This window comes from Pelobates fuscus, chromosome 1 (assembly GCF_036172605.1).
Source record: "Pelobates fuscus isolate aPelFus1 chromosome 1, aPelFus1.pri, whole genome shotgun sequence".
NCBI classification, from domain to species: Eukaryota; Metazoa; Chordata; class Amphibia; order Anura; family Pelobatidae; genus Pelobates; species Pelobates fuscus.
This window is the reverse complement of record NC_086317.1, coordinates 262,600,500-262,614,045: the sequence shown is the minus strand read 5'-3', so window position 1 is coordinate 262,614,045 and position 13,546 is coordinate 262,600,500. Positions and strand designations below refer to the sequence as shown.

Sequence of the window (13,546 nt, the reverse complement as noted above, 5' to 3'; positions counted from 1 at the left end):
ACACACTTGAATTAATTTACCAAACACGTAAATATATCACAAAAATACAGCACCAAGCTACATAACAAATCCATTCTTTGATGGATAACTAACCTTTGGACTATGAAATATCCTTATCGGAAAACTATCCTCGTTAGATTTTTTTATTTAAAAAAAATTATAATTTTATTAAAAGTAATCAAATTTTAATTTAAAAAAATCCAATTTAGATGAAAAAAATCTGTTTTAAATGAAAAAAAAAAAATAGATAAAAAAAATAAACACTTTTTTTTAACTCAGTCACCACATAATTAAGAAATGTTTTACTTGTTTGCTCAGCAATTGCCAACACTTTTTGTCCTATTTAGCAAAGACTCCTGTACACAGTGCACAGCACAATTTTAGAGAACAGTAATTAATGTGGTAAATACCAAAGAAATATACCGCAGTGTTTTGGTCTGCTGACATTTTTTAAACCCTGTTTTTAAACACATAGCCACATCACTATATTATACCCATAGTGCATCAAATGACAGGGCTTGTCCATATTTACATGGTTATTCATTTAAAGGGACACCACAATCACCAGAACAACTACAAATACAAAAAGATAAGTCCTGCGCTCACTCCCATCACTCCTGGATGGCAGAAACAAAAACAGTACACATCAGCCCCAATATATAAAGTAAAAACCAAAGGAAAAAAAGTTACCTGCGCTCTCTCCTTAATCCCTATGTATATTTAAACAAATGGAGGTCATTTAGTTACTCCAATGGCCATTGGAGGAAATGCCCGCCTGCCAACGTCAAGGCAGACCCCCTAAGCGGGTCCTAACTGAACCATCACCTTGCTTCCTTGAGCTTCTGGCAAAGATATCTCTAATGAGAAAGAGAGTGGTATTTTTTATATACACCCCTATATACTTATTAACCCTTATAGGGAACACATGGGATGGGCGGGAGCATTGTAACAAAGCTGTGTGATACAACAAGTGAATACAGATACAAAAAGATAAGTTCTGCGCTCACTCCCATCCCTCCTGGGCGGCAGTTTATTGTATTTGTTCTGGTGAGTATAATCCTTCCCTTTCTTTTCAGAGGAAATGCAATGTTTACATTACAGCCTAGGGATAACTCCACTGGCCACTCCTCAGTTGGGTGCTAGAGGTGCTTCATGGGGCAGTGCTGCACAGTGTCTCCACCCTCTGCATGGACACTGAACTTTCCTCATAGAGATACATTGATTTGGTCAGTGCTGTGTTTGACTTGTGCTGGCTCTGTCCCTGATCTGCCTACTTCACAAGCTCAGCCAATCCAATACTTTCCTATGTGAAAGCATTGTGATTGACTCAGAACACAACTTCTGAATATGGCAGCCAAGCAGGCAGATCAGGGGTAAAGCCAGCAGCAGCAGAAATCTTACTGAAATAAAAGTAAGATTTTGCTATATTTAGTGGAGCTAAAGTTCAGAAGTTGGTTTTAACACTATGTGGTCAGGAATACATGTTTGTGTTCCTGACCCTATAGTGTTCCTTTAAGTAAGAATTCAAAGTTAAATCAAAGTGAATTTCAAATCTGAGGCCAAAATAGCTAAACTGAAAGCATGGCTAAAAAAAGTATTTCCAGTTCAGTTATTTTGGCATTAAATTTGAAATTCTCTTTGGATTCTCACATGTGAATAACCCTGTTTTCAGTTTCCAGAGCTCTGGACTTTTCAATGAGTGGCATTAGTCAAGGGTTAGATCCCTCACAGACCTACTTTATGCAAAATATCTAAAATCATTTCAAACAATGCAGACTCTGTATACATGTATGTGTTCATATTTTAAGTACAACAACAAACCCTTGCACAGCCTGAAAATTAAAGGGTTACTCCAGGCACCATGACCACCTAGTTATCTGAAGTGGTCATGGAACATGGAATCTGTCTGAGCAACATATCACTTTGAAACACTGCACATACAGAAATTAACCCCTTTACAGTCATTCAATGAGCAGCGGGATAGGCATCAGGTCTCTGATGCTCTGCAGAAGCACGATAGTGGCAGCCAGCCTTTAAAGAAGAGTAGGAGTCCAATGGGAAGAAAGCAAACCTTTCCTAAATGGTTTTCACCATTATCAGGTAACAGCGCCTGGGTACTCCTGACATTATAACAACAACAGTGTGCTCTTGTTATAGTTGGAATAAGCCTTTAACCTTGACATACTGTGCAATTTGAATTACAGCCTTTTTTTTTTTTACAGATATTTTTTTAAAGATATTTTTATTTCAATTTTTTTTTCTTTCTCTCTTCTCCTCCCCATGTTGGCTCATCTGTAATACATTTTGTCTTGTGTGGTATTCGTTGTTGTATCTTTGAATTTTTACTAACTTCCTCGTTTTTTACTATATTTCTTTTTTAATAACAAGCACTTCATACCTCTTTTTTTTTTTTTTTAGTAAAATATGTATATTTTATGTATATGATAGAGGTATATATATATATATATATATATATATATATATATATATATATATATATATATATATATATATATATATATATATATATATATATTCTCTATACCTGTCTGTCTGATTCTAATATTTTCTTTTTTTTTCCCTTAGATCTTATTTAATTTTGTTTTTATATTTTTATTTATGTGTGCATATTCGGGACTTTTTAAACCCTCAGACAATATGGTGACTATGGTATTTCCGGTGCTGCCCGAGAGTGTAACAACAGGCGCACCGGAAGTGAGGTATCAGCGTCACACCGGAAGTTACATTTTGGAGTCGTACAGGAAGTGATGTGTCAATGCCGCACCGGAAGTGGTGCGGCATTAGGAACAGCTGGATCATATGATTTATTTCAGGAGGATATTTAAACTCATCGGATGAGGAGTGATGTACAGCACTGAAGAAGGCTGTAGCCAAAACACGTTTGCTGAGTGTTGGGGATTTGTTTACATTGGACAATCTGTGTGGTGACTTTTCAGGTATTTTTGGTATATCGTTTTTTTAACACTGTACTTAAGTGTCTTTTTATGTTTACTTTATCTTGTAGCATATGTGCTGTGCTTTTCTAAAGATTTTAGTCCAACAGTCCCTTATTTTATATTTTTATATAGAATGAATTTTGTTTAATAAAATTGTCTTTTTACACTTCTCATTTGGTGTTCCTGCTTGGGATAGAAACATAGAAACATAGAATGTGACGGCAGATAAGAACCATTCGGCCCATCTAGTCTGCCCAGTTTTCTAAATACTTTCATTAGTCCCTGGCATTATCTTATAGTTAGGATAGCCTTATGCCTATCCCACGCATGCTTAAACTCCTTTACTGTGTTAACCTCTACCACTACCCTGATATTATTTTTAAACCTTTGTCCCTCTAATTTTAGACTATGTCCTCTTGTTGTGGTAGTTTTTCTTCTTTTAAATATAGTCTCCTCCTTTACTGTGTTGATTCCCTTTATGTATTTAAATGTTTCTATCATATCCCCCCGTCTCGTCTTTCCACCAAGCTATACATGTTAAGATCCTTTAACCTTTCCTGGTAAGTTTTATCCTGCAATCCATGAACCAGTTTAGTAGCCCTTCTTTGAACTTTCTCTAAGGTATCAATATCCTTCTGAAGATATGGTCTCCAGTACTGTGTACAGTACTCCAAGTGAGGTCTCACCAGTGTTCTGTACAATGGCATGAGCACTTCCCTCTTTCTACTGCTAATACCTCTCCCTATACAACCAAGCATTCTGCTAGCATGTCCTGCTGCTCTATTACATTGTCTGCCTTTAAAGGACCACTCTAGGCACCCAGACCACTTCAGCTTCATGAAGTGGTATGGGTGCCAGGTCCAGCTAGGGTTAACTAATTTTTTTATAAACATAGCAGTTTCAGAGAATTGTTTATCAATTAGTTAAGCCTTCCCCTTTTTCCTCTAGTGGCTGTCTCACTGACAGCCGCTAGAGGCGCTTGCGTGATTCTCACTGTGAAAATCACAGTGAGAGCACGCAAGCGTCCATAGGAAAGCATTATGAATGCTTTCCTGTGCGACCGGCTGAATGCGCGTGCAGCTCTTGCCGCGCGTGCGCATTCAGCCGACGGGGAGGAGAAGAGGAGGATCGTAGGAGGAGAGCTCCCCGCCCAGCGCTGGAAAAAGGTAAGTTTTAACCCTTTTCCCCTTTCCAGAGCCGGGCGGGAGGGGGTCCCTGAGGGTGGGGGCACCCTCAGGGCACTCTAGTGCCAGGAAAACGAGTATGCTTTCCTGGCACTAGAGTGGTCCTTTAAGTCCTCAGAAATAATCACCCCTAAATCCCTTTCCTCAGATGTTGAGGTTAGGACTCTATCAAATATTCTGTACTCTGCCCTTGGGTTTTTACGTCCAAGATGCATTATCTTGCACTTATCCACATTAAATGTCAGTTGCCACAACTCTGACCATTTTTCTAGTTGTACTAGATTGTACTCATTAGCCTGTATAGGCACCCTGAGGATATTTCTACAGAGCGTGATACGGCACCCTCCTTGTGAGTTTAATCCCTCCTACCTGTACATATTTGTATTTTTATTATACAGAAAGCACTCTGTGTTTTTGCTTAATCTTACAGAAAAACCGAACCTCTGCTATACCTTTGTATTAAGTATGCCTTGTGTGTTCACTGTGAATATATGATTTTGTCTGTTTTTAAATAAATACAGACAGGGTCACTAGATTAATCATGTTTCCCTGGACACATATCACATCATTGATGGGCAGCACAGTGCCTCTCCGCACTGATTCTGTCCTCTGCTTGGTCGCCATAGAAACAGGCATGAAGTGAACCAGTGGGCATTGACGATAGACTGAGAGTGTCAGCTGATGCTCTCAGCCTATCACCAGAGCTGACTGCTTCCCTTCATGTCCTCTTATATCGTTAAAAAGCAGAAAAGGCAGAAGACAGTGCAGAAGGACATCCAGGGACCATTCAACCATCCAAAAACACCTTAAAGGAACACTATAGTTACCAAAACAACTTTAGCTTAATGAAGCCGTTTCTGTGTAAATATCATGCCTTTGAGGTCTTACTTCTCTGTCATTTTGTTTCTATTTATGCATCCCTAACAACACCTCCCCTGACTGCATGGAAAAAAAATGGTTTACTTTTTATGTAAACTTACTTTTGAATGTTTTATCTTCTGCTCTGCAACTTGAACATTAATCACACACAGGAGGCTACTGCAGGGTCTAGCATGCTATTAACAATGAATAATATAAAACATTTTTAATTAACCCCTTAAGGACACATTACATGTGTGACATGTCATGACTCCCTTTTATTCCAGAAGTTTGGTCCTTAAGGGGTTAAACAGACTGTGCAATGAAGGAAGTTTGCACATTAAATCTCTCTTTACATGAAGTGTTTAGGAAGGCTGTGCATGTCACAGGCAGGGAGGTGTGAGTAGTGCTGCATAGACAATATGATTTAACTCCTAAATGGCAGAGCATTGTGTAGTGAGACTGCAGGGTCATTATCTATACAGCAAAACTGCTTCATTAAGCTACACCTGTTTTGGTGACTACAGTGTCCCTTTAAGGTAATATGTGCACCCTAATTTTATTTTATGAAATATTTTACAGTAATAAATGGCAGGTTTGTAGGATGTAAAATTACCTGTTAGAAGTTCCTGCATGACAGCACAAATGCTGTACACGTCACACTTTACTGTGGCATTTCTCTCAAGAATTATCTCTGGAGCTGCCCAGCGAAAAAGTTGTGAAGGAATAGGAAAATTAACATGGCCACTTCCTGACCTCTCACCTTTGCTGAAAGTCAACAAATAATAATATTACTTAGCATATTTATATATGTTTTAATGCATTTTATGTACAAAGATATCGACTGTTTAAAAGTAAATTCACTGCTTCAGGTTCCCAAAAAAAGTTAACTATACTTTTTCATCCTGAAATGCCTCTTATCCATGCCTGCTGGAAGATGCAATATGTCCCAATGCTGAGATAATGGATTTACAAACTATTTTTTTCTACTTTCTGATTATTACTATTGAGACCCTTTCCACAACCCTCTGATGGGTTGGACAAATTTAAAGTTACATGGCTCGACTTTGTCTCGAGCCATGGACTTTTTTTTTTAATTCTTTATTTTTTCGTGCAGAGAAAATACAATACGGTTCACAGTGCCACGACAGCAGAGCCAACCAAGATATACATGCAGTTGTACAGTGTCATGTCACATAAAAGAAATGCACATATTTTTTTTTTTTTAACTCGCTTTTACATTGTAGTTACGTGGCTACCCTGCACAATGCTAGTGATCAGCTTGGTTACAAGAGAAACTTGAAGCGGGGGGGGGGGGGGGGGGGGTGAGTGGTTATTCAGGCTAATGTTTCAAGACGTTTCATTATAGGTTTGCTTAAGACCTAGGTTTCATTAGGCAAGTGAATAAATTGCAGTTATACAGGCTTATGCTTATATGGAACAATAGCTTATCTTAAGGTGAATATTCAAATAGGGAGATATTATACCACCAGGCAGGTTGTGGCTTGCTAGGTTATCTACACTAGGGCATCAAGACCATCCCTAACTTTAGCCTTGGTTATAGCACCAGTGGTGAATATGTCTGTTTAGTTGTACCCACAGCCAGTGTCCCTGTTGTTACGGCTATCAGCAACTGGTCCAGTAGCTTCTGCTTTAGGTGCCGTCTGTCGTAAGGAGCTGGGGTACCTGTCAGTTTTGGTGTCAGGGATGATGGTAAGCAGTGTCCTTTTTTCCAGCATTTAATTAGTCCTCGTAGAACACCTCTGTGTCCTTTGCGTTCTTGGGACCCACTGCAGGTCAGAGTGTCTGCGGATCTCTATGGATTTTTTTTCCTTGCTGGTACGCGGGTATGAGTATGACGCTTTACAGGTCACAGTGATCAGGTGTGGGCCCCGCTGTAATGGGGTAGTCGTTTGGGCACTGCCTCCGTGTTGGTCCGCGGTGTGCATTATAGGGAGCTTTGGTGAGGCGCGCTCAGGTTAGATAGGCGCTGGGTGGGTCTGCTTGCGGGTGGGTAGTCGGCAGAACCGCAGGTCTCCGCTGCTGCCCCGAAGAGCATATAAATACCCTGGGTGGTCGTGGCTCGGGCCATGTGCCGCTGGTGCTCTCTCAGCGCGCCTTCTTCTTCGGTCGGCAGCCTAAGTGTATCTCCGTCGGCCATTCAGGGCCGCGTGGTGGCTGTCAGCGCTGAGTCACCCAAAATGCTCTGCCAGGATGTTGCCTGCCCGGTGGAGGCCAGGATAACCCCCACCGCCCCAGAGGGGGGGTGAACATGGCCGGGGACCCCGTAGTTGGTGCTGTTTTCAGTCAATACTGGGGCGGAGAGCGAGGCAGCGGCCGTCCACCCCACTCCCCTCCCGGTCAGGCCTCAGTCTCCCCAGCCCGGGAGCATCTCACCAGGACCCGGTCCACCTGTTCTTAGGTGCTCCAGCTGCACCTGGACACTCCAGGACCAGGTATCTCACACTCCCAGGGGGTTCCAGGCTGGTTCGGTGTTTGTTTTGCCCATTATTAGTAGAGTTCCCCTGGAGCTATTGTGACTAGCAGCCTGCTGGCATGGCCGCCTGGCCCCGCCCCCTCGAGCCATGGACTTTTGGTTCCAGCCTTATAAACCTGACTCATTGAGCACCAGGACTGCAAGGGTGCGATTAGTGTTGTCTGCAGAGCCAGGCCACACCTGCTGGGCCTTGAAAGATTCAGGACTCTTGCTACTCCAGGACGTATTACTACCAAGTGAGGGCTTCAACCACTAGAGAGCATAGTCCACTCCCTGCAGGTGGGCAAAGCTAATCACCACCACACATTACATACATTAATCAGCACATCCCACACACACATTACATACATCCATGATATATAGTAAAGGCATTATACACAGCCAACACACATTGCAAACAGCCAGCACTAACACTATTGGGGAGGACAAAGGGAGAGACTATGCGGGGCAGAGGGTGAGTCAATAAACACATTAAATCAAAAAGGCTACACAGAAGTCAAATAGTGGGTGGGAGGGTGGGAGGATTCTAAACATGTAATGGGGGTTCACAGATTTCTGTTCACTGCCCTATACACCCATGGCCATTAGATGGGGATAATTAATAAAAAAACAAAGATAGACACATCCTTGTGTCCCCCATCAATCCTACCCATGGTCACCAGGTGGGGACTATTATAATATTCAGGGGGAGGACCAAGTGTCCCCTCCCTAGCCTCCACCCATTTGAGATGAGTGGAGACCCTAATAATAGTAATCCGGGGGAAGGACCTAGTGTCTTCAATCCTGGCCCCTACACATCGGCAAAAGCATCAAGGGAAAAGTAATTTTAGCCCACCATCCTAGGTGGCAAGGATTCCTCTATATCCCCGACATCCCCAATAAAAATAAATAACCATATCTAACCACCTGCATTCACACTGCATTCATTATATACACACACTACATAAACACTCTACATTCATTATATACACACACTACACAAACACACACACTTTGCATTTAGTATATACAGCATTCACACACACACTACATTCACTTTACGCACTACACAAACACTCTGCTTTCATTATACACACACTACACTAATACACACACTACACAAATATACACTGCATCCACTACACAAACACACACTGCATCCACAACACACACACTACACAAACACACAATGCATCCACAACACACACACTACACAAACACACACAGCTCCCCTGTCTAAACACACTGCGTCCACTACATGTGGCATGTATATTTTGTGCATTTACCTTTAGAAATTGTTTTTATTTTCCAAAATGGTAAATGTACAGAATATCGGCAAATTATATTGGCTATCGGCCTGAAAGTTCACAGAATATAGGTATCGGCTCTAAAAAATCAATATCGGTCGATCCCTAATAGAAACATTTAAAGGGAAACTCCAGTGCCAGAAAAACGATCCGTTTTTCTGGCACTGGAGGGTCCCTCTCCCTCCCACAAACCAATCCCCGGTTACTGAAGGGGTGAAAACCCCTTCAGTCACTTACCTGGGACAGCGGCGATGTCCCTCGCCGCTGTCTCCGCCTCCGCGACGCTCCTCCTAGTGATTACGTCGGCCGGTGGGCGAGACTAATCTCGCTCACCGGCCGAGGAGACCTAATGCGCATGCGCGGAAATTCCGCGCATGCGCATTACGTCTCCCCATAGGAAAGCATTGAAAAATCATTTCAATGCTTTCCTATGGGGTTTTGAGCGACGCTGGAGGTCCTCACACAGCGTGAGGACGTCCAGCGACGCTCTAGCACAGGAAACCTGTGCTAGAACCCAGGACGTGACCTCTAGTGGCTGTCTTATAGACAGCCACTAGAGGTGGAGTTAACCCTGCAATGTAAATATTGCAGTTTATGAAAAACTGCAATAATTACACTTGCAGGGTTAAGGGTAGTGGGAGTTGGCACCCAGACCACTCCAATGAGCAGAAGTGGTCTGGGTGCCTGGAGTGTCCCTTTAAATACGTAAAGGGAATCAACACAGTAAACGAGGAGACTATATATTTAAAAGAAAAAAAAACTACCACAACAAGAGGACATGGTCTTAAATTAGAGGGGCAAAGGTTTAAAAATAATATCAGGAAGTATTACTTTACTGAGAGGGTAGTGGATGCATGGAATAGCCTTCCAGCTGAAGTGGTAGAGGTTAACACAGTAAAGGAGTTTAAGCATGCGTGGGATAGGCATAGGCCAGGGACTAATGAAAGTATTTAGAAAATTGGGCAAACTAGATGGGCCGAATTCTTATCTGCAGTCACATTCTATGTTTCTATATTCCCACATGAAACCAAAAGCACAGATAGTTTAGGATTGCTACTAAAATTCATATTGCAATTTAACCAGACTATTACTATGATTATAAAATGTTTTGTTTCTTAGAAAAGCAGTTTGTGTGCTTTGTCCTTACCTTTCTATCATGTACTCAAAGTTACTTATCTTTGCCATGCCTGCAGCTACAATCTGAATAGCATGTGAAGAGAATGAGCGGTGGATAAAGCCACGCAAATGGAGAAAGATCATGCCATCTATTACTTGAAGCAGAAAGTGTAATATGGTTTCCATATGTAATATTGGGAATTCTGAGCGCTGGAGAAAAGACAATCTATGATAAGATAATATAAAACAAGAAAAGCAAAGAACTTCTCGGGTCTCTTAATCTGCTATTGTTGTCTGTGCTTGCTCTCTCTTATTGTGCATATGTGTTTTCAAGGTGATAAAAAAAAGAAAAAAAAACTTGATTTATAGCTATTGGACTTTATTCACACATGATTAAAACAATGGGCAATATTTTAGTTCGCTTACCACAGGGAATTAAAGTGGCAGTGTCATAAGACTCCCATCCCTCCCATAAAAATGAGTATTTCATAAAGATAGAATCTTTATGAAATACTCATTTATATTGTGTTAGAATTTCACTGAAATTCCATTGTCGCCAAAAGATACACTGAGACAAAGTAGGGACTACTTTTTCTCAGCATATTTTCTATGCCTGACACTTCTAGACACTGAGCGGAGCAACCTGTTGTCTAGAAGTGTCAACACACCAGCCGTCACAAGGCTGCAGGGAATTGTCTTTATCTCTGGAGGAACCCATGGTCTCGCGGGATCCTCTATAGACCTTGATACTGCACTCTCGCAAACAGGGACTCTGCCAGCAGACCCCAAGAGATGATATTACCGTTTGGGCTCTTAGCAAATTCGGCAAAGTCCCCAAACAGTGACAGTGCTGCTTTGTGCTTGCTCTTTTACCATTATTTTCCTATTTTTGGATAAGCTTTTTTTAATTATTTAAATCTGTTAGAAAAAGGGCATTAAAAAAGATTTATCTACAAAAATCCCCATAGACTTTCATGGTGACATCTGTAGATAAATAATTGGATTTTTCTAATATATTTGAATCATTTAGAAAGCTTATTAAATTGACGCCCATGCGTTTTACTGGTATAGAATAGAAAAGGAGCAAGCTTGCTCATTATCATATATAACACAATGCAAAATGTCTTAGACCATACTAAAAATTTCAAATTAAAGTAGTGCCCCAGGTACCCAAACATATTAAAAGCAATCTGTAGGTTAACTTACGGTTAGTTACGCTGGGCCTACATTATGATTTAGTGGTTTTGGTTCTCAGAGTATTTATTTAATGAGTATATGTTACCTTGTGGCTCAATCTAACCTAACTAAGCACTTTCTTGCATTGTTTTTCACAAACTCTTGTTTTCTTTTCTTTTGATTTAAATTTTCATCAAGGTAAGATTGACTTTGTTATGGTACGTCCCAATGCTATATAGTGTTCTCTTATATAGTTATCTATATAGTGTTCTAAATAAGGAAAATCAAATCACCCAAATGAATTTTGATTATTTTCTGTAGTAATATTATATATTTTTTCCATTTCAATTTTTTCTTTGGTTTGCTCTCTATATGTGAATCTTCATGGTGGTCAAGTCATACAACAGACAGCTCTTTCTCTTATAGTTACAGACATTCAAAATATGACCACAAATATTTAGGCATAATTTAGTTGACATAATTAACTTAACTAGAAATTGTAAGAAATACTTACTCTCTGATGGAGTATGCTGTATAACGTTCCAAAAGCAACCCTCTCAAATACCAGACGTGTTCTTCCCAGATCAGGGGAAACACTAACAGCTATCAGTTGCAGCAGGGACGGATGGTGTAGCTTGCTAAAAAAAACAATTTGTTTACATGACATACAAAAACTCTGAATGACCCAAACTCTCTCTTTGCAGTTCACATTTGCAGGTCTTCCTTGGGGACTAGTAAATATGGCTTGTTCCAATCACAACAGTCATTATTTCTGGACTATTGGTTCCGTTCTGACCACCCCCCTTTGAGGTGTAAAAATTAAGTATAATGAATATTAAAGGAACACTATAGTCACCTAAACTACTTTACCTTAATAAGGCGGTTTTGGTGTGTAGATAATGCATCTCAGGTTTCACTACCATTTAGGAGTTAAATCACTTTGTTTCTTTTTATGAAGCCCTTGCCACACCTTCCCTGGCTCTGATTGACAGCTTGCATGAAAAAAAACAGTTTTCCCTTTCAATCATATGTAATTTACCTTAAACAATTGTATCTCTTGCTCTGTAAATATAACTTTAATCACATACAGGAGGCTCTTGTATGGTCTGGCAAGCTATTAACATAGCAGGGGATAAGAAAATTTAAATTAAACACAACTTGCAATAAAGGAAGGATAAACATTAGATAACTCTTTACAGGAAGTGTTTATGGAAGGCTGTGCAAGGCACATGCAGGGAGGTGTTACTAGGGTTCATAAACAAAATGGTTTAATTTCTAAATGGCAGATAATTGAGCACTGAGACTGCAGGGGCATGATTTGTATACCAAAACTGTTTCATTAAGCTAAAGTTGTTTTGGTGACTATAGTGACACTATAGCCACCAAAACAACTTTAGCTTTATGAAGCTGTTTTGGTGCATAGATCATTACTGAAAATTGGGCAAGAGCCTTGAGCAGTGAGACTAAAAGGGCATGATCTATAGTAGGAAACTGCTTCATTAGGCTAGAGTTGTTTTGGTCCCTTTTTTTCATACTCAGTGTGTCAAAAACCAGAGCTAATTTATGTGCAAAAAAAATATACCTCTGCAACTCAAAGAAACAAAGTATTTTACAGTAATCTCTTTCACCAATACATTCTACTAGAACACCTTACTTTAGATAGCTTCTAACCTCATGTAACCCTGCTCGGTAATGAGAAGATCTGCCAAGTGGCACTTGCTGCAGTTTGTAGGAGTAAAGTTCAGTTCCTTCACAGTGACTTTGGTAGAATCCCACATTAAACTGAAAAAGAAATCATTAATTCACAGGTTGAACTCCAAAATGAAGTATAATTTAAACATCGGCAAAATAAATAACGTGCATGTTTGAGCAGGGCCCCCAGCACCCTTTGTTCCTGTGCGTCCAGCTCTTCTTGATGCAAATACATGTCTGTTAGTCCACCTATTCTACATCGCTAGGGAATTTGTTGGCGCTTTACAAATATGAATAATCATAATATGTCAGAAGCATAGCTCAGATACATAACCGTGACAAACTCCTAAGCAATGGGTAGAACATTGGCTTAAAAACAGAGTACAAAGAGTTGTCGTTAATGGTAAATTTTCAAGCTCGACAGAGGTGGCAAGTGGTGTCCCTCAGGGGTCTGTTCTGGGACCCCTTCTATTTAACATGTTTATAAATGATCTTGAAGACAGCATTGAAAGTCATGTTTCAGTGTTTGCAGATGACACAAAACTTTGTAAAATAATACAATGTGAGCAAGATATTACTTTGCTGCAGGGGGATTTCGATAGACTGGAGGACTGGGCACTCAAATGGCAGATTAAATTTAATGTTGAAAAATGCAAAGTTATGCACTTCGGCGTAAAGAATACACAAGCAACGTATACCCTTAATGGAAGCGAACTAGGGATAACAACACACGAAAAGGACTTGGGAATTGTTATAGACAACAAACTATGCAACAATGTG

General features: G+C 40.3%; 1 protein-coding gene across 1 annotated transcript in view; it reads right to left on the bottom strand.

Moving 5' to 3' along the window:
• Window positions 1-13,546, bottom strand: part of TEX14 (testis expressed 14, intercellular bridge forming factor) — a 318,249-nt gene that overhangs the window by 260,797 nt on the left and 43,906 nt on the right. The window contains exons 7-10 of the mRNA XM_063425432.1: window positions 12,746-12,856; window positions 11,589-11,712; window positions 9,930-10,108; window positions 5,616-5,767 (exon numbers count right to left, since the gene is read on the bottom strand). Of these exons, the coding sequence (XP_063281502.1) occupies window positions 5,616-5,767; window positions 9,930-10,108; window positions 11,589-11,712; window positions 12,746-12,856 (566 nt within the window). The remainder of the gene's footprint in view (window positions 1-5,615; window positions 5,768-9,929; window positions 10,109-11,588; window positions 11,713-12,745; window positions 12,857-13,546) is intronic.